Source organism: Labrus mixtus, chromosome 9, assembly GCF_963584025.1.
Source record: "Labrus mixtus chromosome 9, fLabMix1.1, whole genome shotgun sequence".
Lineage (NCBI taxonomy): Eukaryota > Metazoa > Chordata > Actinopteri > Labriformes > Labridae > Labrus > Labrus mixtus.
Genome location: NC_083620.1, coordinates 12,793,092 through 12,816,800, shown reverse-complemented (window position 1 = coordinate 12,816,800; position 23,709 = coordinate 12,793,092). Strand labels below are relative to the sequence as shown.

At 39.7% G+C, this 23,709-nt stretch overlaps 2 protein-coding genes and 1 long non-coding RNA gene across 6 annotated transcripts in view; 1 reads left to right on the top strand and 2 right to left on the bottom strand.

Moving 5' to 3' along the window:
• rasa2 (RAS p21 protein activator 2) overlaps positions 1–10,438 on the bottom strand; it is a 31,173-nt gene extending 20,735 nt beyond the window's left edge. The window contains exons 1-4 of the mRNA XM_061046320.1: positions 10,290–10,438; positions 7,580–7,703; positions 1,538–1,641; positions 1,347–1,441 (exon numbers count right to left, since the gene is read on the bottom strand). Coding sequence (XP_060902303.1) covers positions 1,347–1,441; positions 1,538–1,641; positions 7,580–7,703; positions 10,290–10,347 — 381 coding nt within the window. The 5' untranslated portion in view covers positions 10,348–10,438. The remainder of the gene's footprint in view (positions 1–1,346; positions 1,442–1,537; positions 1,642–7,579; positions 7,704–10,289) is intronic.
• Positions 10,439–10,445: 7 nt separating this feature from the next.
• LOC132980276 (uncharacterized) lies at positions 10,446–21,828 on the top strand. The gene is made up of 3 exons (XR_009674152.1): positions 10,446–10,545; positions 11,188–11,253; positions 19,657–21,828. It is a non-coding gene; the product is annotated as an uncharacterized LOC132980276 (long non-coding RNA).
• zbtb38 (zinc finger and BTB domain containing 38) lies at positions 12,201–23,135 on the bottom strand. 4 transcript variants are annotated; one of them, XM_061046316.1, is made up of 2 exons: positions 23,000–23,135; positions 12,201–16,544 (listed from the first exon to the last, which is right to left on the bottom strand). In XM_061046316.1, the coding sequence occupies exons 1-2, from the start codon at positions 23,006–23,008 to the stop codon at positions 12,900–12,902; spliced, it is 3,654 nt and encodes a 1,217-aa protein (XP_060902299.1). In that variant the 5' UTR covers positions 23,009–23,135; the 3' UTR covers positions 12,201–12,899. The 4 variants fall into 4 exon arrangements, with proteins under 4 accessions (XP_060902299.1, XP_060902302.1, XP_060902301.1 ...); XM_061046319.1 differs by lacking the exon at positions 23,000–23,135 and adding an exon at positions 21,901–22,767; XM_061046318.1 differs by lacking the exon at positions 23,000–23,135 and adding an exon at positions 22,155–22,767.
• Positions 23,136–23,709: the final 574 nt, after the last annotated feature.

Sequence of the window (23,709 nt, the reverse complement as noted above, 5' to 3'; positions counted from 1 at the left end):
TGTGAGCTAACACTATTTACAGGCTACACACACATCCTGTTTGACTGCCAACCAAGCAAGAGAGGCTGTACTATAACACCTCCATCACTTACAGTACTGATGTAGCTCTGCAGCTGAAAGTGTCTACTTGTGAGTGAATCAGTGTAGCAGCAAATACCCAGAATAGTCTGGCGTGGGCTAATGGCAGCTAAAGTCAACATGTTAGCTACAGCAGCAGAGAAGTGATAGAGCGCCATGCTTTCTACTGGAAAAAGCAAACAACAAAACTATCCGATCAAAGAAATACATATGTTTGGTAGAAACTAGATTGGCATGGTTCACCATCAGACCATTTTCTTCATTTTAACTGCAAATTCATCTATCAAATAATGCACAGAAACTCAATGACATAAGTCGTGCAAACCGCAAGGAGTACTGTTCTCTTATCAGAATATGTCCTCTTCAGACTTTGGACGGGCGAAGTGGTTTAAAAAAACAATGACAAACTAGATTAAGGCAGTATGCAAAATCTAAGTTACCATCTTGTGTGCAGTCATAATAATCAGCAGCATAAGCAGTTAGATAAACCTGGACTCGTTTTTTTATTTAGAAGTTTAAAAATCTTAATGACTGTGATGAAGCTGCTTCATTTCAATAACAGTATTTGTTACCCCTCATCAGGGACATGATGACAACTTCAGAAATACTGGACTGAACACAGCACTGTGTATAGGAGTTTGTTTGTCAAAGTTTGCAGCTACAGACTACAGCAGGATGTTACTTTACGGACAATACATTTCTAATTGATGTCATTCATAACCACCAAGTGATACCCGCATGATAAACGAGACTTGTCTCTGTGAGAAAGCGAAAAAAACTTGCTTAGAAATATATTTTAATAGACTGAATATACCTCCATCTGTATAGTGAATGATAAGCGGATCCCGTGCTACCTGAACAATGAGGGGTGATCCGAAGGGAGCATCCAACAACATCCGGAGCTGCTGTTGGATCTCACAAACAGACGCAGGAGGATTTTAATCAATTTGGTTGTTTTTTAACAACCGCATTGAAGAGGGAGGGCGTGTGTTGTTCAGATGGCCGCTTTAACTATGAAGTGGTGCAGGAAACACTGAAGATGTCTCAGAAATACTTGACTACTTTTATGTCTTGGTGTCAAAAGAAAGAAAAAAAATAATTCCTGCATATTGAATTTCATGTGCCTGTGACTACAGTGCTGCACACCGACATCCAGTTTTCAATGGGGGGCTAACAGATGCAGCCAATCAATAAAATTGATTGTATAAGTTCTAAATAATTATCACTATGAAAATCATATATAAACATTGAAATTTCAAAGAACTTACCTGGACTTCTGAGTTAGGATCTACTGGATGAAGGCTTAACCAGTGCTCTTTTCCACTGTAATTACACAGGTCATCCTTTCGTATTGACACCTTGCCTGTAGAGAAACAAACACAAAAATATATAGAACACAACTCGTCTACTCAGATGGAAAAAATGCTCGTGCAACACTTTTGTACTCAATGCAACTTACCGACGGGGAGGTCTCGTTGGAAAACGCTCTTGGCGTAAACGTAGAAGGATAAACACTGAAAAGGGCGTGGGATCTCAAAGTAGAAGTCCTCTCCATAGAAAGGGCTGTAAACAAAGGCAAAGATTTCAAGGTTGCATTTGGGTGGGGGGACAGTGTGTCAAAATATGTGCCTTGTGCCTTCTAGTGTTTTGTGATAGCAGTGACCAGATTAGTGGTGTTAGCCTGACGACCAACTTCTCTTTGATTCGTCTGTGAAAAATTCTATTCTGGAAAACAGCAATCTGCTAAAAATCATATTTATTTTATTTTGTATGACTGAGTTTGAAATTATGAATCAAGTTCAATGCATTTTAATGAAAAGCATATTTGGATAAGTTTTAAGCTCAAGATTACTCCTTTTCAAACATGTAAAGTCAACATGTAAATACACATTTCTGTTGCATTATGCATTATTCTCTTGTTTCTTTTGTTTGTCTTGGAAAAAAAAAAAGGAACATGTTCAAAATAAAGACTTCAGTCAATCAATACCCTGATCTATTATCAGGTTATTTCTATCTAAATTACAATACACATTTTGATAGTTACTGAAGAGTGAACACAGTGAAGACTCTCTGCATCACTATAACCTCTATACATGAAACAGGGCCTGAACAAGGTGTAAGCCCTTTCCAAAAAGCTGTGATCCATTCAGGTAAGGAATGGAAGCCAGGTTGTATATTGCTACTTCGCACACATTTTAATGTAACTACCGGTAATGCAACTTTGAGGAACTTTTGGTTTGAGTGAATCTTTTAGGACCCTGTAGAAAAGGCCTTTGGTCATATGTCTTTGCTGATCCTGTCCTCTGTACATGTGTAAAAACTGTTTTCTGATAAAAGAGTTTCACCATGCATTCTTTTAAAAGTCAAACTTATCCCTCATCAGGAAACTTTGCCTCAACTGACACTGACCCAATGGCAGAGGTTACAGGCATTAATTAAAAGACATAAAGAAATAGTCTTTCAGTATATCAGTATTTTTTTCAGTCAGCTTATTCAAGATTCCTCACAGAAGCTTCAATATATAATGTTTATAATAGATCTTAGTCATTACAAACATTTAAGCCAAAAGTGTTGTTTTAACTTGTGCTTGTAATGAGCTAAAAAAAAAATACCCCATTACTATTCCATCAAGAACAATGTAATTTTCAAAAAGATCTAGAGTGTGAAATGGCTGCACATTTGTACCACCTGCATGCACAGATTGCGTATATGAGCAAAGTCTTGAAATAAAGCCAGTGACAGCTCTTGCACAACTGTGCATATGCTCATTGTCTGTGACAGTTACAGTGCAGGCCAAGTTTGCATTAAAAACAAAAATGTGCATTGACCTATCATCACCTATTGTGCTTAGATCACCCCAGGGTGAGTGTACCACTGAGCTGACCATTCTGGCACAATGTGCAGTAATCACTGTGATTACTTAAGACATAAGTACTGCAGTGACACTCGTGTGTATTGCTGTTGGTATTGCAAGAGAACAACGCCAACGCAGCATGTAGACACTTGCAGATTTTTGTTTTGTTTGTGACCTCCTGCTGTGACCTTCTATTTGCTTTCTAATCTCCACCTGGCCAACAAGCTCCTGGATTTTCATGTAAAGATAAAAAAATTAATATTCTGTGTATTTCGCATGGTTGTTAAAGAGTCACTGTAAACGGCAATATTTCAGCTGCATAATTTATGCATTGACATTCATGACGTGTTTTGCATCGAGCATTTGTTGTTGTTTGCGGGTTCACAGTCATAAATTTCAAGGCCGACTATGATTGCTTAAGGGAACTTAACAAGCCATATTTCAGCTCTTTTGACAAAACAGTGTTTAGACTTTAAAGCTTCTATGAGGAACTTTAATTTGTGTCAATTTTGGCGCCTCCTGTGGCCAAACCAGTATGCCTTTTCGTTTTGCTAATCTTGTACTATGAATCTGCTTTGAAAATGAAAACAAAAGCTGTTTTCACATATGCACTCCTGAATGCTCCGGAGATTCTCCTGACCTGGCTGTTCACATATGCTCCTCACAGCTGGAGACTATCCCTGTCATACAGGAGGGGGGTGTCTCCTGAGGTAAGACGTGACGGAAAAAAAAAGACGCAGAAGTAGTGCACAAAGCAACAGAGTCCGTTATACAATGTTATAATGAGAGTATTTGCCTTTATATCAATGCTACGTGCAGTTCAACGGAATCACACTTTCAACAAAAGAGCGAAGAACAACATACTGACGAACAGAAAACGTAATATAGCCGTTAATTAGGTGGAAGGAGATCGTAGCGGTCTCGTGCATACACTCTATGCACTGACTTCAGTCACAGTATATAAACGTCACTCCCCATTCCCATTGGCTCAAACTGAATTCTTCAGAGAATATCCTGCTGGTTTCTCACATTAGCTCACTAGAAGTAGGAATACTAGGGGTCTGGCAGGAGAAACTCCTGGTGAAGTCTGAATGAAAAATGTAGCTGTTTGTGTTCAATCATACAGTTCCTCTGGCAAATAGAAGGAGTTTTTCAAGAGTCTTCTGCAAGTAGGAAAGCCCTAACAGTATGCGTTCACTAACTTTGTATGACACCCACCTGGCAGAAGCGGTTTCAAACTGTTCTATATAGAAATTATCAGTCTTGTTCTGGTGGTCTTGTTTGCTATCGTAGGTCACATAGAAGCATCAATATTAATTTCAGTCAGTTTTATAACCAGCTAAAATCTCCCCACAGGAGCTATAAATATGGATCATACACATTAACAGCTTGTTCCTCCAACACCAATTTCTGCTGCTCTATCAGATCTATATATTCTTTTATTTACGTACACCTCAGGTATGCATGTATTACTGACAGTGACTCACAGCTGATCACAGCCTTTGAAAGTCAATACAGTCTATTGTTTTTTTCATTTATTAATTTATTTTATACAGTCTTTGATTGCTGCCAATAGATTAAAAAGTCATGTGAGTAATGCCCTCAGTTTCATGAAGTAGATCTAATACAGCCGATATTATTGGGTCAATATGGGTCTATGATATCAGGTTTTTCCCCCCAATGTATACCAATATTAAAGGTTATTAAAAAAACAAAATGTGGAATACAAAAAAACACTGCTCTGGGTAATTTAAAAAGGTGTCTTCAAGTAGTTTGTCAAGCAGAGTGTACTCGAACATGTGGGTTTAAAATACTGTCCGCACTGTCAGCAGCAAATGTAACAGAGTATCACTTCTGGCCAGACATTGGTCCACAATATAATTGGTTGACAATGATTACCATTGTTAAATGTTCTCTAAAATTTGGTGCACATCCACAAGGTTTACTTTTCATTCCAGCACAGAAATTCAACACATACAAATATTAGGGTCAAAGGGTCACTGAATGTATTTTACAACCTTGATCTCTGCTGTCCACTACACACTATGAAATCCTAAACACTTAACCCTTCATGTTTTTGGTCTTAACATAACAATGTTAATACTGCAGTGCAAGACTGCATTAATGGCTTTGTTTTATTTAAGACAACAACTGTTGAATCGGGTGTTGTGCTAACAAACATGTTTAAAATTATCATATTTGAGCACAACTACCACAAGAGAAGACGCTGTTAATTTACCAGCAAATTGAACTGTACAAGCAGACGGTGGACATCACAGGGTGTCCTTATTACTCATCGGGGCTGTGGGAAATGTTCTTGTTATGTGTGTCACCTCTACCGTCCATGCTCTAAAACCTCTCTTTTCATTTCCTAAGTACGCAGTTAATTAGAAAATCATAAAAATGGCTTGAAACTGAAATAAAAAAAGAAACTGTACATGAATTGTGAGCTTGGAATACTAAAAGCTAGAGTGACAAAAATATCTGAGAAAAAGAAATAGATCTGCAGATTTATTTCTTCTGGCAACCTCATACTTTACATTGTCTGGTAATTTCCAACCAGACAAGAGAGAATGGCATGAATGAAAGGTGATCAATGATTTAAAAAAATATCTGATATGTTCAATTTCTTAAATGAACTAAATTAGTTATTTAAATGAATATTCAACTCATATTTCTTCTTGTACAGGGTTTTGTTAAATGTGTAATATCATTGCATTAAACATCAGTTTGATTATAGTTTAACAATATTAATCAAAAATGTGTTCAGGGATATAACCCAACCCTTTACAGGTAACATACAGATAACACAGTCACTATTATAATCACACCTGTTGGCACTGGGAAGGGTTTAAATTCACATAACAGTGTCATATTACTGTTGGAGGAAACCTGAGTATCAGTAAGAACATTCACATGGCTGACATGCAGCTTTCAATCAATGAACAGCACGTGCCAGAGCCCTATAACTGGCTGGTTTTCAGCACAGAACTGGCTGCCCTTTAGGATCTAGTGCATTGACAGAGAGCCCAAGCATCTGTGCCCCAAAGCCCTGCCAACCTAACTCCTCACAAGCAAGACAGTGAGCTAGACTGCTTGATCTGACATAGCTGAATGTAGGTTAAGCACTACTTCAATGTACTTGCTGCCTGCAGATGACCCACCTGTCCCCAAACAAACTAAACAGTGCTTGGACAGTTGTGGTAGATTAACTGTTTTTATGTTCAAGAAAAACTGCAACCATTCTCTTTTAATATTTTCAGTAGGTCTTATTATTTTTGGGGACAGAATAAATGTAGCACCAAACCACTGGACAGCTGGTACATTTATACAATTTTGACTTATGCAGTTGTAACCTCCTTATTAACACTTACATACAGTATATGTCCTCTAGATGACCTTTGTTTCTATTGTTACCTTTATTTTTTAATAATGTTACACTGTGAGACAGAGACAATTGACCACAAACTGTTTCAACATGCCTGCTTAATCCTAGGGATTATTTGTAATTAGAGGTTGCATACATCCTGTAAACCATTGAAAAAAGAAGCATGTACAACAGGCATGAGTCAAGCACTGTGAAAAAAAACATAGTGGTCCGATTATGAGTGATTATTAAGATGTGTTAAACCGAAGCTAAGGCAGATGAGAGTGACACAGAGAGAAAGGCAGGGGAGAGCGTAGGAGGACTCACTTCCTCACAAACTGTAAAATCCTTTTGAACAGCATCGAAATCAAGAGAGAAAAAAAACAGCTATTATGAAATACCTGGAGAAGGCAGGCCTATGTTTACAGTAAGATGTCCAATGATGTAAACAGAATACTAAAGCTTTCCTGGTGCCCACATCTTTCTCTGGATTGCTTGAGAACATAAAGTTACCATAAAAAAAGCGCGTTACAGTCTGAATGATGTTCCCCTGCACACAAACAGTTCTGAGTCACATATTAGCAGTTTATAAAATGTAATCAAAGGAATACATTTAGAAAAATAATTAATCAAAATCAATAATAATAATTGTCTGAGACAAAGTAAGGTTTAAATAGAAGACTTTAAGTACATCCAAATTGAACCCACTTTGTGTCCTAACAAGGAATTTTGCATAAGCACAAAACTAGCCACTTGAACAGCCATCGCTCTATTAGACAGGTTACATTTACAGGAGAATTTCATGTTGTATTGCTGCTTTTTCAGCTTCCCTCGCCTTTCATCGTTCTAAATTTGTGGCAATATAGGCAGAGTTTGACAAATAGTACAATCGTTCTACTAATCCTAATATACAGAATTATACAACTTTTTTATTTATTTGGTATACTTCCAATACTTCACTAACAAACCTGTTAGTGTACAACCAAAATCAGATATTGTCTAAATAAACTAGATAAACGAGATATAATAAAACATAAAGTCCCTTCTTGAGACAACTGCACCAACCTATTGTTAGATCATCCACCACCTTCAAAAAGGACTTTTGAACATCTTCATTATTATTGAGACTAATGGGATTTCATGTAGCTAAGGAATACTTTGTGTGATTGTTGTCTGTTCAATGCAACAACAAAATTATGATGTTTGGAAATGAAAGCAACATGAAAATGGACTCCATGCATGTGATGATGTGATGTGAGTTACTTGAGTAACATGCCTACCTGACGCTCTTGTCAAACACTTTTGTGCGAAACACCTCCTCCTGATCCAGACTTATGGTGCAAAAGGTGCAGAGATCCCTTTGTCGATTCGGACCTGAGACTGGACCCAGGTTCTTTGCTTCACCTGCAGCACAGAGAGAAAAACATCATCAAATAATAATAGACTTTCCTGAGTAAAATATTTCTATAATCATCAATTTATTGTAATAACTTGAAAATGTGTTGAATGTACAAAAATCTTTGACTCACAGATGACACATTTGAAACAAGTTATTACGGTATTTATAAAGATTTGACTAATAAAGAAATAACATGGGTTCATCGAAACATCTGATCTCCTAGAAGTTTTGACAACTTATATATTTAATCGTCAGATTTTGAAGTACGCTTCAATTGGACTTACACATCTCCTAAAAGCTTAAAATGTACGCGTTTGAATCAGCAGCAAGATGTTTAATATTAAGTAATGTATATTACAGTCAACACACAGAATATACTCTAACAATCACTATATTCATATTGATAATAGGAAAGGGACTCTTGCCAGTTTTCATGACAATCTGCAGAGCGGATGTAGCGAAAGAAGACTTGAGGCTCATATGTGGGTAAAAACATGAAACACTGACTTCCTCTGCGATGACAGAAGCGCTGATTCACAAATGACAAACACCTTTGTAACACACACAACACTTGCACACACTACCATTGCATCCATGGCAGACCCAGATTACACGCCATATAATTTTGTGCAACATGTACATTCTCAATCACTGAATCAAAGCCAGATAAGTTTAACTGGAATCTCCAGAATGGCTCAAGGCAGTCACTGCAAATACAACACTATCAATAACTTCACAAGTCTTGTGGATTAGAAAGTCAAAGATAGCAGTCTAAATTGATCCTCTGGCTCCAGTACCACCCTAAGCCCAGGTAGGGACCTAATTAAGAAAAGCCAAGTATGAGATCAGCTTTTAAACAGACTATTAATAAGGGTGTAAATTTAGCACTGCCAGTGAAAACAACCAGGTTGTCACTAAGCTTGGACTAGGATGACCCGGTGGGAGTAGAGCCAATATATGCACTTTGGCAGACCAACCCTACTGCAATCTCTTCTCGTTTTCCACTAAAAACAGAAGCTTGTCACCCTATGATAACCATGACATAAAGATCAGAGAACAGTCATACACAATACCTGTTTTAGCTAATGAACGCTCTGTTGTTTTAAAAAACTGAACATCTTGAAGGTGCTACAAGAATACATCTTCAAAGTTCGCAGAGTGCCACATTCACTGATGTAAGCTAGGAAAACAGAGTAAGTGTGAAGAAGGAAGAATGGAGTTTCGTAAGACTGCAAAGGGAGTAACATGCCATTAAAGTTCCTCTATTTTGTTCTGCTTGCCATTTTCTCATTAATTCATAGTAGTGAAACGGTTGTCTCCCTATTGTGTTCCTATGAATACAAGCTAGTTGCCCTACAGTATACATTACAGTAAGCCACATTTATAGCTTGTTATTATGGTCTACACTTTTAAGAATAAATCTTATCCCTTCATGTACACATTTGATTCATCAAACATAATTATAAAATTACTTCATAGTATTATTAATAATATTGGTTAAAGACAACTTTGGTGCAAGCTTATTTTATACATTTTCTTAGAATGAACTCCACTGAATTTTACCTTTCCAGCGTTGTTATATAGCAAGACCCCTGGGTCAAATGAGAGCCTAACCATACATAATAAACCATCTCAAACACCTAAAGAGAGGGCGATGCAGCAGCAGTGTACACTTTTGAAACATGATCCTTAAAATGCATGTATTGTATTGGCTTAAATTCTGAAAGGAGAGCAGCCACTCGTATCTTGAAAACAAATCAAAACAGCTGATAAGCACAGGGTGTGAATGAGGACGAGGATGCTGGCTTGTTTGGTATTTGTCTTTAATGCCAATGTTTCCGTTTGTAACATAATAGCTGAGGTGATTTGCTTGCAACGTACTTGCAGATTAAATTACAAAAAAAGACAGCTTTTAACCTTTGCATGTACCTGTAAATGATGATGTGTTAGCGAGCACAGACATACATGACTTGTTATTGTAGATATTTTATTTTATGTGATTAACTAAACGCCTTGAGAAGCTACCTTAAGGGAGATTTCCTTTGTGGCTTCATTAGATATATGCGTATTGTTAACCATGTATGTTGTCGCTTGAAAAAAAGGAGTATAGTCCAACATTAGAGATAAGATACCTGACTGTCAGATGCCTGCAGTGAGTAATGTTAAAGCTGAATAGATAGACTGAAACGCCTGGTTGTAGCTAGCTTACTTTCTCATCAACGTTGTAATGACTACATTGCAGCAGAAATTCCTAAATAAAAAAAACACGCATTTTGAGAGGGTTATCATTTCTAGTCAACATGGGGCATGTCGGCTGACGTTCAATGAGCCATGCTCTATGGACACAATAATCCACAACAAGCTAGTAGCAACATGTAGCATGCTAGGCTAACTTGACGTTCAGCAGCAGCAGCAGCAGCAGCAGCCGGAGAGGACCGACCAGATGAACTGGCTGCCTCTCCGCCTCTCCGCCTCTCTGCCTCCGCTGTCGACTGCTTGAAGGCACGCCGCGCCCCGCCGGGCTTCACAGTCGCTGCTCGCTCGCTCACCTCTCTCCCCCCAAAAAAAGTCTTGCCCCAGTCAAAACTTACATATTTTACCCCGCAGACTCTGTAAAATCCGAATTCTCGCGTCGTCCTCTTCCGCCATTGTCAGAGCTGAGCTGACTGCATTCAGCGCTGGTTTATCATATCCGTTTGTGAATGCAGGCAGAGTGAAGAAAAAAGCCAGTCCCACTGCCGCGTCACGCCAGGTCCTGTACACACTGCTGCCTTCAAGGAGAAATATGAAGCTTCCACCACAGTCAAGTGCCTTGCTTTAGCTAGAAGCTACTTCATTCTGCAGATGGTATGAGTTTTTTAGAGGATTTCAAGTCTCTCCGTGGTTGCTTATTATGCAACAAACAAAGCTGGCGCAGAGATAATACTTTAACTTGTGAGGTTAGCTTAGCTTAGCTAATCTTGGATACCATAGTAGGGCTTTAGGTTAACCCTGTCCGGTTAAAGACATGCGTGTTTGAGGGTGAGGCAGAGGTAAATCTTTCACCACCTGTGTGAATGAAGTACCACTGTTTAAAAACAAAAACAAGTAGCCTGTCTGAGGCTGAACAGGTTTATAAATGGGGGGAAGAAATGCAAAATTCAGTAAAAAAAACAAACTGTAAACAAGGCTATTTATATGACCAGGCTGGCCAGACTAATTTACTAGTTTTAGTTAAAGTAAGACATTGGAGTGTCTCTTAAACTGAGGAAAAATCTACAATGTTATGAATCTACTCTTTTTCGATTTACACAGCAGAGGTTTAGGGGATTTACTTATTCATTGGCCTACATGTAGGCTCTCAGTTAAATTGAGTAGAGTTCAGTTAAACATACACAGTTTTTTATAACCTTTTCATATTTACTTGAAATACAATCCCATTCCAATATCTACTTAAAAGTTAAGATAAAAGTGTGACTCACATCCTGTGTTCTCTCCCTCTCTTTCAAGGTGAAGCTGCTTTTGGCTGGGTCTGATCTTCATAGCTGATAGCAGGGAGCCTGAAAGGCCGATGAGGTATGCATTATAACTTCCATGAGCATTTTCTATTGGATATCTTAGTCTCCTATTAACACCTTGCACACACTAGATTACAAGACCTTCGGGCTGATTATATTGAATCTAGACATTTTACATGGTTATTCATTTAACTCAGAGGTGTGTGCATGTGTAACCAATTTAAAATAGCATAGTCTATAACAAATACTACGCATGTTAAACTCAAATAAAAAAATGTTTTATTGTAAAACAAGAATGAATCCTTGTCAGACCAGGTTACTTTTAGAAATTTTAATTGTTCTCTATGGCCATCTAAGGCATACATCTATATTTTTAATTAGTTGTTGAACCAGGCCTAAATTAGTAGTCATATCACAATAAATACATACATGTAATTTATCATTACCAAATCAAGTTTATGATCTGTGTGCATCTTATTTTGAAAAGAAGTACAAAATCAGCTATAGTAAAGTCCAACATTCAATTTGGAGTAGCCTGAATATTATCACATGAATTGCTGCTATCTATCTTAAATGACACACTACATTACAGTAGGGTAAAATCCATCCTACATTATCAGTGTATAGAGCAGTACCTTTTCCAAAAATGTTATGATCCATCTGTTACAACACAAGGCCAGTCTTAGAAAGAAGCAAGATATTAAACATCTGGAAATGTTGTCTTGAGGCCCAACTCTAAATAGAGATGCAGTTTGTGTGGAAGAATGAGGTAATTGACTTCTCAGATGGGCTGTAGGAGGAGCAAGTAAACTCCATGTGCCTTATGTGTGAGGTTTCCTTGGAGCAGGTTTTATACCAATATGGCCCTTCAAATATTTAAATGCAAAGTTTACCGCTTAAAAAAATCAATGTGTGTTGGTAAGTGATCACTCAGTGCTGTGAGTTAATACGCAAGTATTTTCTGTATTAGAGATAGATACAGATAGACTTAAGAAGGACACAATGTAACTGTTAGGATTATCAACATTTATTTAAATAGTTTGACATGTTTCATACATAAACATAAAAATAAGTAACTGAAATTGCAACGATGCTATGTGTTAATAGGAAATTAGAATAGTATCAATGGTGCTTAAAATTTAAATGGAATTATCAAAGTATTAAACCAACAGATCAGCATAGTCTCACTATAAAGTGCAAGTCAACATCTACTGTTAGTGACAGATTCAGAAATATGACCTTTTTAAAACTTGTTGTTTCTCCCAGACAAATTAAAAAAAAGTGAAGATGTTACTAAAGAAGATAACTTTCAGTTGTCCTTCACATCTTACCCATGTCCTGAAATTGCACATCGTACAAAGAAACATTTATAACAAACATGTATCTTCTTGAGGTTACAGTCCTGTCATAAGACTTTGACTTATGCATAGACAATGGACAAAATTACAGTCTGTGTCAGAAGGTCTTATAATGTCATCCCCAAAATGAAAGATGAAAAATCCCTCAGTAGTTGTGTTAAAGAGAAAAGAAATTAGTCTAAACCGATATAAGATTTTCACAAGTGTTGTCCTTTAAAAACATCTGGCTAAGCTCAGCTTTAAAGACAACATTACTACTTGTATATTTCCTCACCAAAGCATTGGCCTGAAGTCAACTTTCATTCACATTTTTTTGCCCATCGTTGCCCACAGTCTTCAATAATCTTTAAAAAAATGGCTCTTCTTTGCACACCCATTTCTCTGGCTTCTGTAAAGACATGTGGGCAGCTTTGGTTTCAGAGTCATTTGTTTTAAATAATTTACAAGACTTTTCATTTTGAAGATTTTTTCCCAGCCCGTTAAAAACATCTTCGTTGCTTTCTCTGTCAGAGGCTTGTTTCTTTGAGATGGGATGCATAGGATGCGGTGCATTGATCTTTTTTTTCTGCATTTTATGTGCTGCTTTCAAGGGTGTCAGGGAAAACACTTGGGCAATGTGAGGTGATTGTGGACTTTTAATGGTGGAATATGACATTTCTTGGTAGGCAGTCAAAGGCATAAAGCCAGTTGAGTCCTCAATTTTAGATTTAAAACTGTCAATCGAAAAATGGTCTCCCTCCACTCTTTCAGATTTGATGTCAGCGCCCCCTTGATTGTCTTCGACTTCTGTTTTTATGGTGTCTTCCTCATTTTCTTCGCGCTTGTATTTAGAACATGGTGTTGTGTTGTCAAAATTATATCCCTCCTTATTTGTCACCTGGTGTTTTTTTTCATGACTCCTCTTGGTGGCAAGGTAGAGGAAACGCTGAGGACAGAAGGAGCAGCGATACTTCTTCTCGGGGTTTGGGCTCCGTGGTGCATTGTCAAAGCAGGAGCCATTTTCCATACAGCTGTTGCAAATGTAATCACCACCGGCAGGTGCCTCACCAGGGGGACCTTGTTTACCACAGGTCCGGCAGAAGCATGGGTGGGAACCAATGACATGAGCCCTTAGACCAGTCTCTGTGATAAAAGAGCTGTCACAAATGTCACAGTTGTAGGCGGCCCTTGGGCTGGAGTTTCTGCTAAGGCTACGTTTCACTTCTCCACTACCACCTGAGACACTCTCTTCTGACAGTCTAATACTTCCACCAAGAGGGGCCTCACTCGCAGTACTTCTATCCACAGATGTTTCGGGGTACCGATGAAACAAAGATTTTCTGTGCTTTAATCTTAACTTCTTTCTCTTTTTTTTGGCTTTGTAAGAATAATATGGACGCCAAAGCATATCAGCTGTGTCAAGGTCATTGGGGTCATCGTATGTCTCTCGCTCTGTGGCGGCAGTGGCTCCAGGTCTGAGGCGCAGTCTGGGGCTCTCTGAGTTTTCCCGTATTTGAGTACACTGACTTGAGCTCTCCCCCTCATTCACTTCCCGAATTCTCCTTTTCTTTCTGGGAAAGAGCTTAGATCCTTTGATTCTGCGACGGATGATAGCTTCATTGCCTATTTTCACTGTAATTTGACAGAGTGGCATGGAAGAACCATCAACAGATGGACCTGGGCATACAGGTTTGGCAATATAGGTTTCTATTTTCCCTTCCACCGCTTTATCAAGCACTAGCTTCTCAGTGCTTGATTTCAGTATTTCTTTCGTCATATCCTCAACTCTTTTGGCAGAAGCTGATAGCTCAGCTAACTTTTTAACAGTGTTCAAAGAGTTTAAGAATGGCGCATTATGATCAATGTGCTCTGAAGTGTCTCTGTAACCAATTGCAGAAGGCTCTGTATCTGGTTGCAAAGAAAAGGTATTGTCAATATTCATGAAGGCTGGTCCTATGCTCCCACATTCTTTTCTCTTGCCTTTCTGAATTTCCAATTCACTGTTGAGACTTTGTTCAACGTTTTGGTCACATGGCTTGTCAAAGCTGATTCGAGGCATGACTGGTGCAACCATCGTTGTGGTTGCCATGAAGGTAAGAGGGAGTGAAACAGAATCAGGGGGACTGATCAGACCATTTTCTTCAAATGGAGGGATAAGAGAGCTACTCTCTAGTGGGGCTTGGTGCTCTTTTTCCTGACACTCTGAGTATGTCTGACTGTATGTTTTGTATTGTCTCTTTCTGAACTTCATAGGCAGAAGCCTGTAGAGTTTGATTGGATAAACACTGGCTTTCAGCCCTCCATTTGCGGATTTCTTCTTAACAGCTAGACTGGGATCGATGCCGTGGAAAGACTTCTGATGGTTCTTGAGGATATAGTATGTCATGAAAGTCTCTAGGCAAAAAATGCACTGATAGCGGCGTTCACCTGTGTGCCAGATTTCATGCTTGGTACGGTACTCTGCCAAGGCAAACACTTTATTACAATAATGGCAGGGATAGGCCCTCTGCCAGGAATGCACATTTTCATGCCGCTTCAGACTGGATAGGGTGATGTAGACCCGTTTACACACACTGCAGTTGTATCTCCTTTGACCACTTCCTGGTCTTGCTATCTTCTCGTCCTGTGGGGGCTCTGATTGGTCCAGTTGAAGGGGCTCTGGGGGCTCTGGGGTGGAGGAGTCAGCAGATGGCAGTTGTGTCACGATGCTCTCTATGTTTGGCATGTCTTCTGGAGGGAGGTCCAACTCTTTGGTAGGCATGTCAGTTGCATGTAGTTTAGGTGGCCCTTTTACAGCTTTTGGACAGGCCTGCTCATGGTTGCGCAAACGTTTGAGGTGTATAAATTTTCTGTGACAAAACTTGCAAAACAAATGACTGACAAAACGCTTTTTGTGAACCTCTGAGTGAATAGTCAGAAGAGCCTTATTTGTGAATATCTCTGGACAGTGCTCGCATCCGTATATTGAAACGCTGTCCTCTGTGTGAGGGGACAGGGGTGGTGGACCCAACTCCATTTGAGTATTGTCAATTGCTTTATTTAGCGCTGTATCAACATGTTTTTCTGACTCTGAAAAAAGTGGAGGTGGTGTTGAAACTGCAACAGGTGCTGCAGAAACACCATCAGCTAATTGTGGGGGTATTGTATTCGGTGTATCTGTTTGTGGGTCAGCTGGTGCTGGGAATAGACTTCTACCCAAATTGCCTCTCAGCCTGTGGCGCTTTTTAAGGGGGCCTGTGTTCCTGTACATGAGTTGCTTTGGCTGTGAGATTGCTGGCTTGCAGACCTTTTTGCTGTCACACTGATTGCTATCCTTGCTTTCAGTAGATTTGCTGACTGCGTATGAGTGCTCTGAGAGGGCATGTGTTGTTTCACTTGTCTGGCTGTGGAAGGACATGGTAGGACAAGGTGATGGGAGATGTCCCACATCTGGTGACTCCCTCTCCCCATTGTTTTGGACCAGTGGAGGGAAAAGATTGTTTCCAGGACACACCTCATTGATAGAGAAGGCATTGGTGATGCGTGGCCCTGTGGCACTGTCGATCTCCTCAGGCCTGGGAGCTTCCCTCTTTGTTTTCTTGGACACTGTGGCTGTGCTGTGATCTGTGGATTTAAGGATTTCATTCTGCCTTACTTGTTCTGAAAGCTTTTCTAAAAAAGGAATTCCGAGTCTTTTGCCAGCTGCCACTAGCCCCACTGTGTCCTCTGCGCCTTGTGGTATCACCTTCGAGCAGTAGATAAAGTTAAGGATACTGGCGAACACCTCAGACTTCAGGTCCATCAGCTCCAGCACTTGGTTTGAGCTCCATGTCTCAGGAGTTGTCAGAGCATTCCTGAAGTACCCGCTGCAGGCTGCCAGGATGTTCTTGTGAGCCCGAAACTTCACGTCCTCCACCACAATCGTAACATCACAGAAAAGACCCTGTGAGCGCTGCTCATTGAGTTTGCTGAGCACATTTTGAGGGTGAACGCTATCCATCAGGTTCTGAGTGCATGGGGACACCACTGTCATCTAAAAAAAAAGTAAGAAAAGAAACATTTACATCAGGTTGTTATAAAATGTGTTGATTCCTCAGTAGTATTGTTAAAAAGATGACGATTGGTGTACATTTTGTATTTGAAAATACTTGATCTATTCCAGTGTTTTAACACTAGATGGCAGTAATATCCTGACAGTTGAGCTCCAATACCAACAGTCTGGTCAACAGTTGTCCATCCTGCTTCATTAAAAAACCCCTATGAAGAGTATCAAACTCATCTTTTTCTCTTTGGAGTAGAAATATGACAGGACATGCAGTATTGTAATAAAAAGTGTATTGATTAATGTTATTTTATTGATATTCCGCAACAGTGAGCTATAAATATTTTTTGTCAACATGTGGGCCGATTTAATGATTTGAGTTTTACCTACTTTTGTAAAGTGTTTCAAGATAAGATTTGTTATGAATTGGCACTATACAAATAAAGATTGATTCATCAAGACTTAGAGTTTTGAGAAAATATGTATAGGAAAGCATTTTAGATACTATTATATAAATACATCTGAGGAATTTAGTTAAGAAAATTACTTGCGTGTCTAAAAGGTTACTATTCAGCTCCACTTGTAGTGTGAAGGTTGTCATTTAAAGGTCTTGGATAAGGGGTCATAATGTACTGTATGCTGGGTTTAAATCACATCCTTTTCATCTGCCCAATCATTTTCTCTGTGTTCAGTTACTGTTTTTTCATGGCAATTTTGTTTCTCATTTTATACATGGAATATTCAGCAACAAAAAAAAGGTAATTGGAAGAGAAAAGACGGCAGATCTCTAAATGCAATAGGAATATTGTCGATATTATTAACTCCAAAATTTAGGTTTGTGTAGCACACTCATTCATTGAGTGTGCTACACAGACAAGCGCTTGGCGTGGTTAAGTTTTCAGGACAGTCTCATTCTGCCTAAGGCCAAGGTTAATGTGATAATGACATGCAGATGCACTGATGACTCATCAGCTCCCTTCATCAGTTGTCAGTCAGTTGGCGTAAGACAAGTTGTTTCTTTTGTCGCATACAGTTTTTGCCATCACTAACTACAGTGTGCCAACTGCCAGAGAAGGGTAGCAAAAAACATTAGTCTGCTTATGTAAAGTAATTGACTTGCTTATAATATTGTGTACACTATCTCAATGGGACATGTCTTAGCCTTTAGTTGTTACAAACAGACTGCTGGCACTTTTTGTTGATTGCTGTCAAATCTGTACAGTGCTGTGAAGAAGAATGTCCCATTTGGGAATAAAGTCTTAAGTCAAAGCAGATTTGCAGTCAGACATGGAACAACATCACATCACTTTTTGAACTGATGAAGCAGCATTTTTAAATTTGTTTGATTTTGACAATAAACTAAAATAATCTGCAATGTGCAACTGTTCCAGGCAGTTTCAGTTCATTAATTTCTCCTTTGACAGAGGATGTATCACCGAGCATGATATTCTAACTGTGGCCTTCTCATACCAGAGTGAGTGTGGTTAGAGTCTAAACTGAGTCATTTAGCTTGCCTCATGTAACACGCTGTTTGTACCTGCTAGCTAAAACACTTAACTGCTCTTATAACTGATAGCATATCCCATGCATCAATGTTTTTTTTTAACAGTTTAACTTAGGCTCTTCGAGAGTTTAGAACTACATATTTATTATTTTTTTCTGTCATCATTTACAGTGACTCTAGCACTGGCTCATAATTCCCTTTCCCTGTAGATGTTTAGGCTAAACTGGAGGCAACAACACTGCTGTTTCGTTTCTCTCTCCTGTAAAAATCTTCCTTGTTCGACGTGCTGACTTCACACAAGTTTAATTTCACATGGTCAACATCAGAATTACTCTGTGGAAGTTATACACTTAACACTCAAGTTATATTAAATTAGCATTAGATGAAATAATGAATAATTTATCATTTTGACACCTCAATTTGTTTTGGTTTTGGCTCATTGTTGTCATTGCCATGAGGCAGTCTTTTGGAATTTCGTTTGATATTTTTTATATCAAAAGCAATGCATTTGTGTTGGGTTTTTAGCTGTGAAGTTGTTTCGGTAATTAATCAGTGATGGCATTTTATGTTAATTTGTACGCATATTTCCAGTTTTCCATTCATGCAACAAATACAACATGGCTGCCGATCTTGAAAGCCCCTCACACTGTTGAAAACACAACCAGCCTCCTGCCTTCTTTCTCAGACAGGCCTCCGTTGTCATGGCAACATGCTATGGCGCAGCACTTATTGGGATTCAGCTGGATGGCAAGTGACTGTATTAGCTGTCCGGGTATTCGGTTCCCTCTCTCCCGCAAGCATCCTGCCCTCTCGGAGAACCTGCAACATGCTGCAGTCTGCAGCGCAATCAAGATTCGCCTTTGTCTCCGCTTGTACATACTTTGTGTATGTTAGTGGTCCGTGCATCTTTGTCTGCAGTAGAAATGCTACTCAAAGGACTTTTCCATCTGATAACAGCGAGTGATGTGTTACTGCTTTTAGACTCATTTCTCAATGTGTGCTTGTTAGCGGAAACAGTTTTACACTTTTATCTAAAACACTTTCGTTTTTCAAAAGGTATATCGACTGTTGTGGATTAGTGCCACCACATGCTGAGCGGAAATGTCGACTTTGTCATCAGTGTGCTTGATTCTGCCACACCCAACCGTACTTTACCTTGAAAGCTTATGTGAAACATTCTTTTATGAATCAACGTCTAACATATAACCCCCCCACACTATACCACAAACCATGAAATGAGTAAAGCAAACAGACAATCTAGTCAAACAAAGAGCGAAATGTCAAAGCAAAGCCACACCATGCACCCTTGAAAGGTGTACTTCCGCAAAAAAATAAATAAAGGATTATAAATTGAGGGAAACCATGCAAAACGTACCTTAGTAAATCAGAGAAAGTGATGCAGGGCGAACGGGGAAAGGAGTCATGCAGTATCTCTTCTCTACGGCACTCAATTCTTTCCAACTATACATGAAATACAGTTTCGTGAGAGCAAGGCGAAAGTATTTTTTTTTTTTCTGTGATGGTCGCTGAAGAGCAGTGTTGTCAAAAGCAGAGCTTATTCTGACGTCTTTCTTCCTCTCCCTCCCTCTCTGTGTGCAGATGACTCCGGCTCCAACGTCCTTCGCCTCTATCCATGCAGCCCGGGTCCTGAGCTAGATCTGCCCTTCCCTCCTATGACTGTCCCTTTTCTGTCCTGCTACCCCTATAGGAATAACTCACTGTTTAAGCAGCGTGGAGCTAAACCTGAGCATAGGTCTGCCTTTGTGCTAGCTATGCAACTGAAGCATTCGCTCTGGAGCCACTCACAAGGAAACGACAACTTTTATTAAGCATGGCAGAGGGGCTGTGGGGAGAGCAGAGAGATGCTGGGTGCTACATCACACATCAGCTCTGCACTCGATGCCCCAGCCAGAGGAAACACTCAGCTGTAACGCTCAGAGCAGTGTAGAGTGAGGGGTACAAAAAAAAACTCTGTATTTAATCTCCTTACCATAACAACAACCAGATCCCGATGAATTCATACTGACCAAAGGAAAAATGCATAAAATTCTCTAGGTGAAATAACACCTTAAATGCTTAAACCATCTGTTTTTAATTCTCGTGAACACGCATTCTGTCTGTGCAGCGATATAAAACAGCACAGCTCCTCTTCCGTGCTCATGCAGTCACTGTGGTTAGGTAATGCAGAACCCGAGAGAAGATGGCAGTGGCTACTGTCCTAATGTGTATTGCAGTAGAAGACAGGATAAATGTTCATGGGTGCTTTTTCTCGCCATCGCAGTAAGCGTGCAGACTGCATGCGAGACTGAGGGGGAGAAAAGAGAGTCCTGCTATCAGTGGGGACTCTCTGTGTACCTATATGCAGGCTGCTGATTGATGCAAAAGCAGCAGATGCGTCAGCACTGCAGACTGCAGGGGGAGGGGAGGAAGCTGAACCCGACATAGCACTGTGAGCCTCTCACCAGCCTCTGAGGACGGAAGCCGCTCTTTTATTTACACAACCGAGTAAAGTCATGTGACCGTGTCTGTGCTATCGTCACACAGGCTGAATCCCACTTTAAACCATTTTCAAAGCCATTTCATTTAATGTATTGTTGACTTCAAAAGACAAAGCAGCAGGTGCTACAGTTTATCATTATGCATGCACTGACTCTTTGCCCTGAAGGGAGGAAACAGGCTATTCGTGGAGCGTTTTGGCTTTTGTCTCTTTAAAAATGAACTCAATGAACCTTTGAATCTTAGCTGTAGCTGTGTCGTTCTGTTCCCATTTTTGTGCTCAGAACATCACATAATGTTGTGGTTATGAATACACAATTGACCTCAGGGTCCGTCTTATATTCTTGGTGCTCAAATCAAGAACTGCTCACTTACAGACCACTACATTAACAAGCGGAGCAGTCAGTGTGTTAGTTCGTCGAGTAGTTAAATCTTAAAGCTTTTGTAAAATTTGCCTATAGTGTGACAATCAAAAGTAACAGAAAAAATGGTATAATAAAAGTGATGAGGAAACTGTAGCTTAGATGTGTTTTGTCTCAACTGTGGCAAAAAAAAATCTACATTTGGAAAATTAGGGTTTGAGCTAGCCTGGAGGTGAAAAAGGGGATAAATATGCAGCAACCTGCACAACTGACAGAGACGTAAAAAAAAAAAAAACTACACTATCTCCATATGGACAAAACATGTTGCAGTTGTATTTCAAGAAATACTTTGGTTGAAATATGTTAGGTTTTCTTCTTCGTACATCTGAAACCTGAACAACAAGGTTTTGTTTAAAAAGAATTAAAACAGTCTTTTAGTTTAAATCTCCATGATGATGTTGATAGTGGAACGACTTTTAAATCACAACATTCTTACTCATGGCTTCTTTGTACTGCCTAGGTCTCATCTTACCTTTGTCAATCCCTTGTTTTTTTACAGCATGTAATGTAAACCTTTTACACTAGGGGACTTAAATGTATCTCTGGTAAAATGTCTCATAGCTTTAGATCATTTTTAACTTCCCTATTGTTTAACATTAGCAGTCCATTTGTATCAGTGTTATTTGTTTTATACATTTTAGACGTGGAAACCATTATAAATGATAATAGATAGAGCTGTTCTGTTTTTATATATTTACATCACAAAACGATATCTGATCTGTCGGCCTCTTGTCCATTGACAGTTAGGATTAGCTCCAGACTCCCTGGAACACCCCAAGGTTAAGCATTACAGATATTAGATTGATTGATAAAACAGATATCCGGCTAACATTAAAAGAGCAAATGGAAAATATTACTTGGCTTTTATATTACTTCCTTAAACGGATTATAGAAGGTATGTTAGAGGAAGCATCTTGTCCCCTACCTTTGATATCACAGCTAGAATGCATTCTTAACCGCAGGACAAAGTTTATAGGCCTCTGTGCCTCTGATGCTCCGTAAGCGCAGCTGCGGCCTGAAGAGACACTGATCATCAGGGAGGCACAAACCGCAGTACAAGGCTGAGTAGGCCTCATCCTCATTCTCAAAGCATTTTACACTGCAAGCATACAAAGACACTCATCCCTGGTAGCACTTATGTTTCTGCCTCCACAAGCACTCACACTTTGAGTTGCCTACCAAAACGTCTCTGTGAGGAAGGTCTTGCTGTGCTCGTCTCCGCCGCTATAGAAGTCTCTGTGGTGTTTGTTTAGGAGGAGGTAAGGAGACACAGCTCCCTTTCTTCCTTTGGCCTAGATTAGGCCTTTACCATCTTCCCTCTTCACTGCTGTCTGGAAGTTGCCTGTGGACTATGGTTCTGGCAAGAGGTTCCCTGTTCCTGCTGTGCTGCCACTGCTGCGTCACTCCCGCTGCATCACTGACCCACAAAAGAGAGCTGGGAAGGAGGGGTGGTGCGGTGAATTTGTGGAGGCAAGGGATAAGCAGACAACAAACCGGCACCTCTTTGCTCTGCTCCGGCCAACAAACGGACGAGGCTTTCGCTCTGCCTCAGTTTGGGGCCTAGTTGCTGCTGTGGTATTCAGGAAGTGGGTCGGGAGACAGATCCTTTATTGTTACGTAATGAATATTTTTCCTCCCAGACAAGACTCAGCTGAGAAGGCGGTATCCAGTGTTCAGAGGCTAATAATAGGCCACAACACTGACCAGTCAGATCTGCTGGCTCTCATGTCAGATCTTTCCCACACCCAGAAATCCTTTTGACAGGAGTGTTTTTTAAATAATGAAGGGAGTTTTGCTGTGTATGTAGAGGGACCTGCTGGAAAACTTATTTTACCTCAGCCACTGAACACAGCATAGCTGAATGATTTATGTTGGTGTTTGTTTTGATGCCCTTTGATGAATTTAAAACATTAGAACAGCACTTTAGTACGTACCTGTTAACTGTTACTGACATTTATTGCACCATACGTTTTCACTGCTCCCCTAAGGAACCTTTTAAAAACAGAAAAAAAAATAGTGCATACCTTTGTCATACGCTACTGTATCTTGCTTGTGCAGTTTTCAGGTGAGGTAGGACCGGTGTGGAAGTTGCCCTTACAGATGTATTTGTATTAGGTTTCTATCCCGAGTCCTGTGCTACACTTTTTCAGCCTGGCTATGGTAACCAGGATTACAACACTTGTTTTGCACACGTTACCCTAGGGTTTTTATTTGCTCCATCCTCCTCCTCCCAGCATCTGACTTTGGTTTTCATTGCCATGTTGCTCCCTCTGGTGGCAACAGCAGAGAGAATGCAGCAGTAGAGAGCATAAACAAACCCATGTTGGCTTTGCGCAGAGACACCATTGAGTGCCCAGAGCCTTCAGCAGATGGCGCAAAACAGGGCACCGGCTAATGTAAACCGGAAGTAAAAGTTAAGATGGAGCACTTGTCCTAATATATCAGAGGGACTCGAGTGCTGCTAAACTGTTCATTATTTTATTATGAGCATTTAAAACGGTTTTCAAGAAGAAACAACATATTGTTTCACATAGTGTGCTTACAGTTTGATGATAATATCAATTGAACTATTTTCTACATTTAGAAATTACAAGTAGCCATATCTATCAATTGAATACTGCTGGTAATAATTGTGCAAAATCTTAACACACAGACGGTGAATGTATTTCTTCAGAGTAATATGAGCCATTTTTAAACAAATAGGATATTCTTTTGAAGACCACATAACACTCAG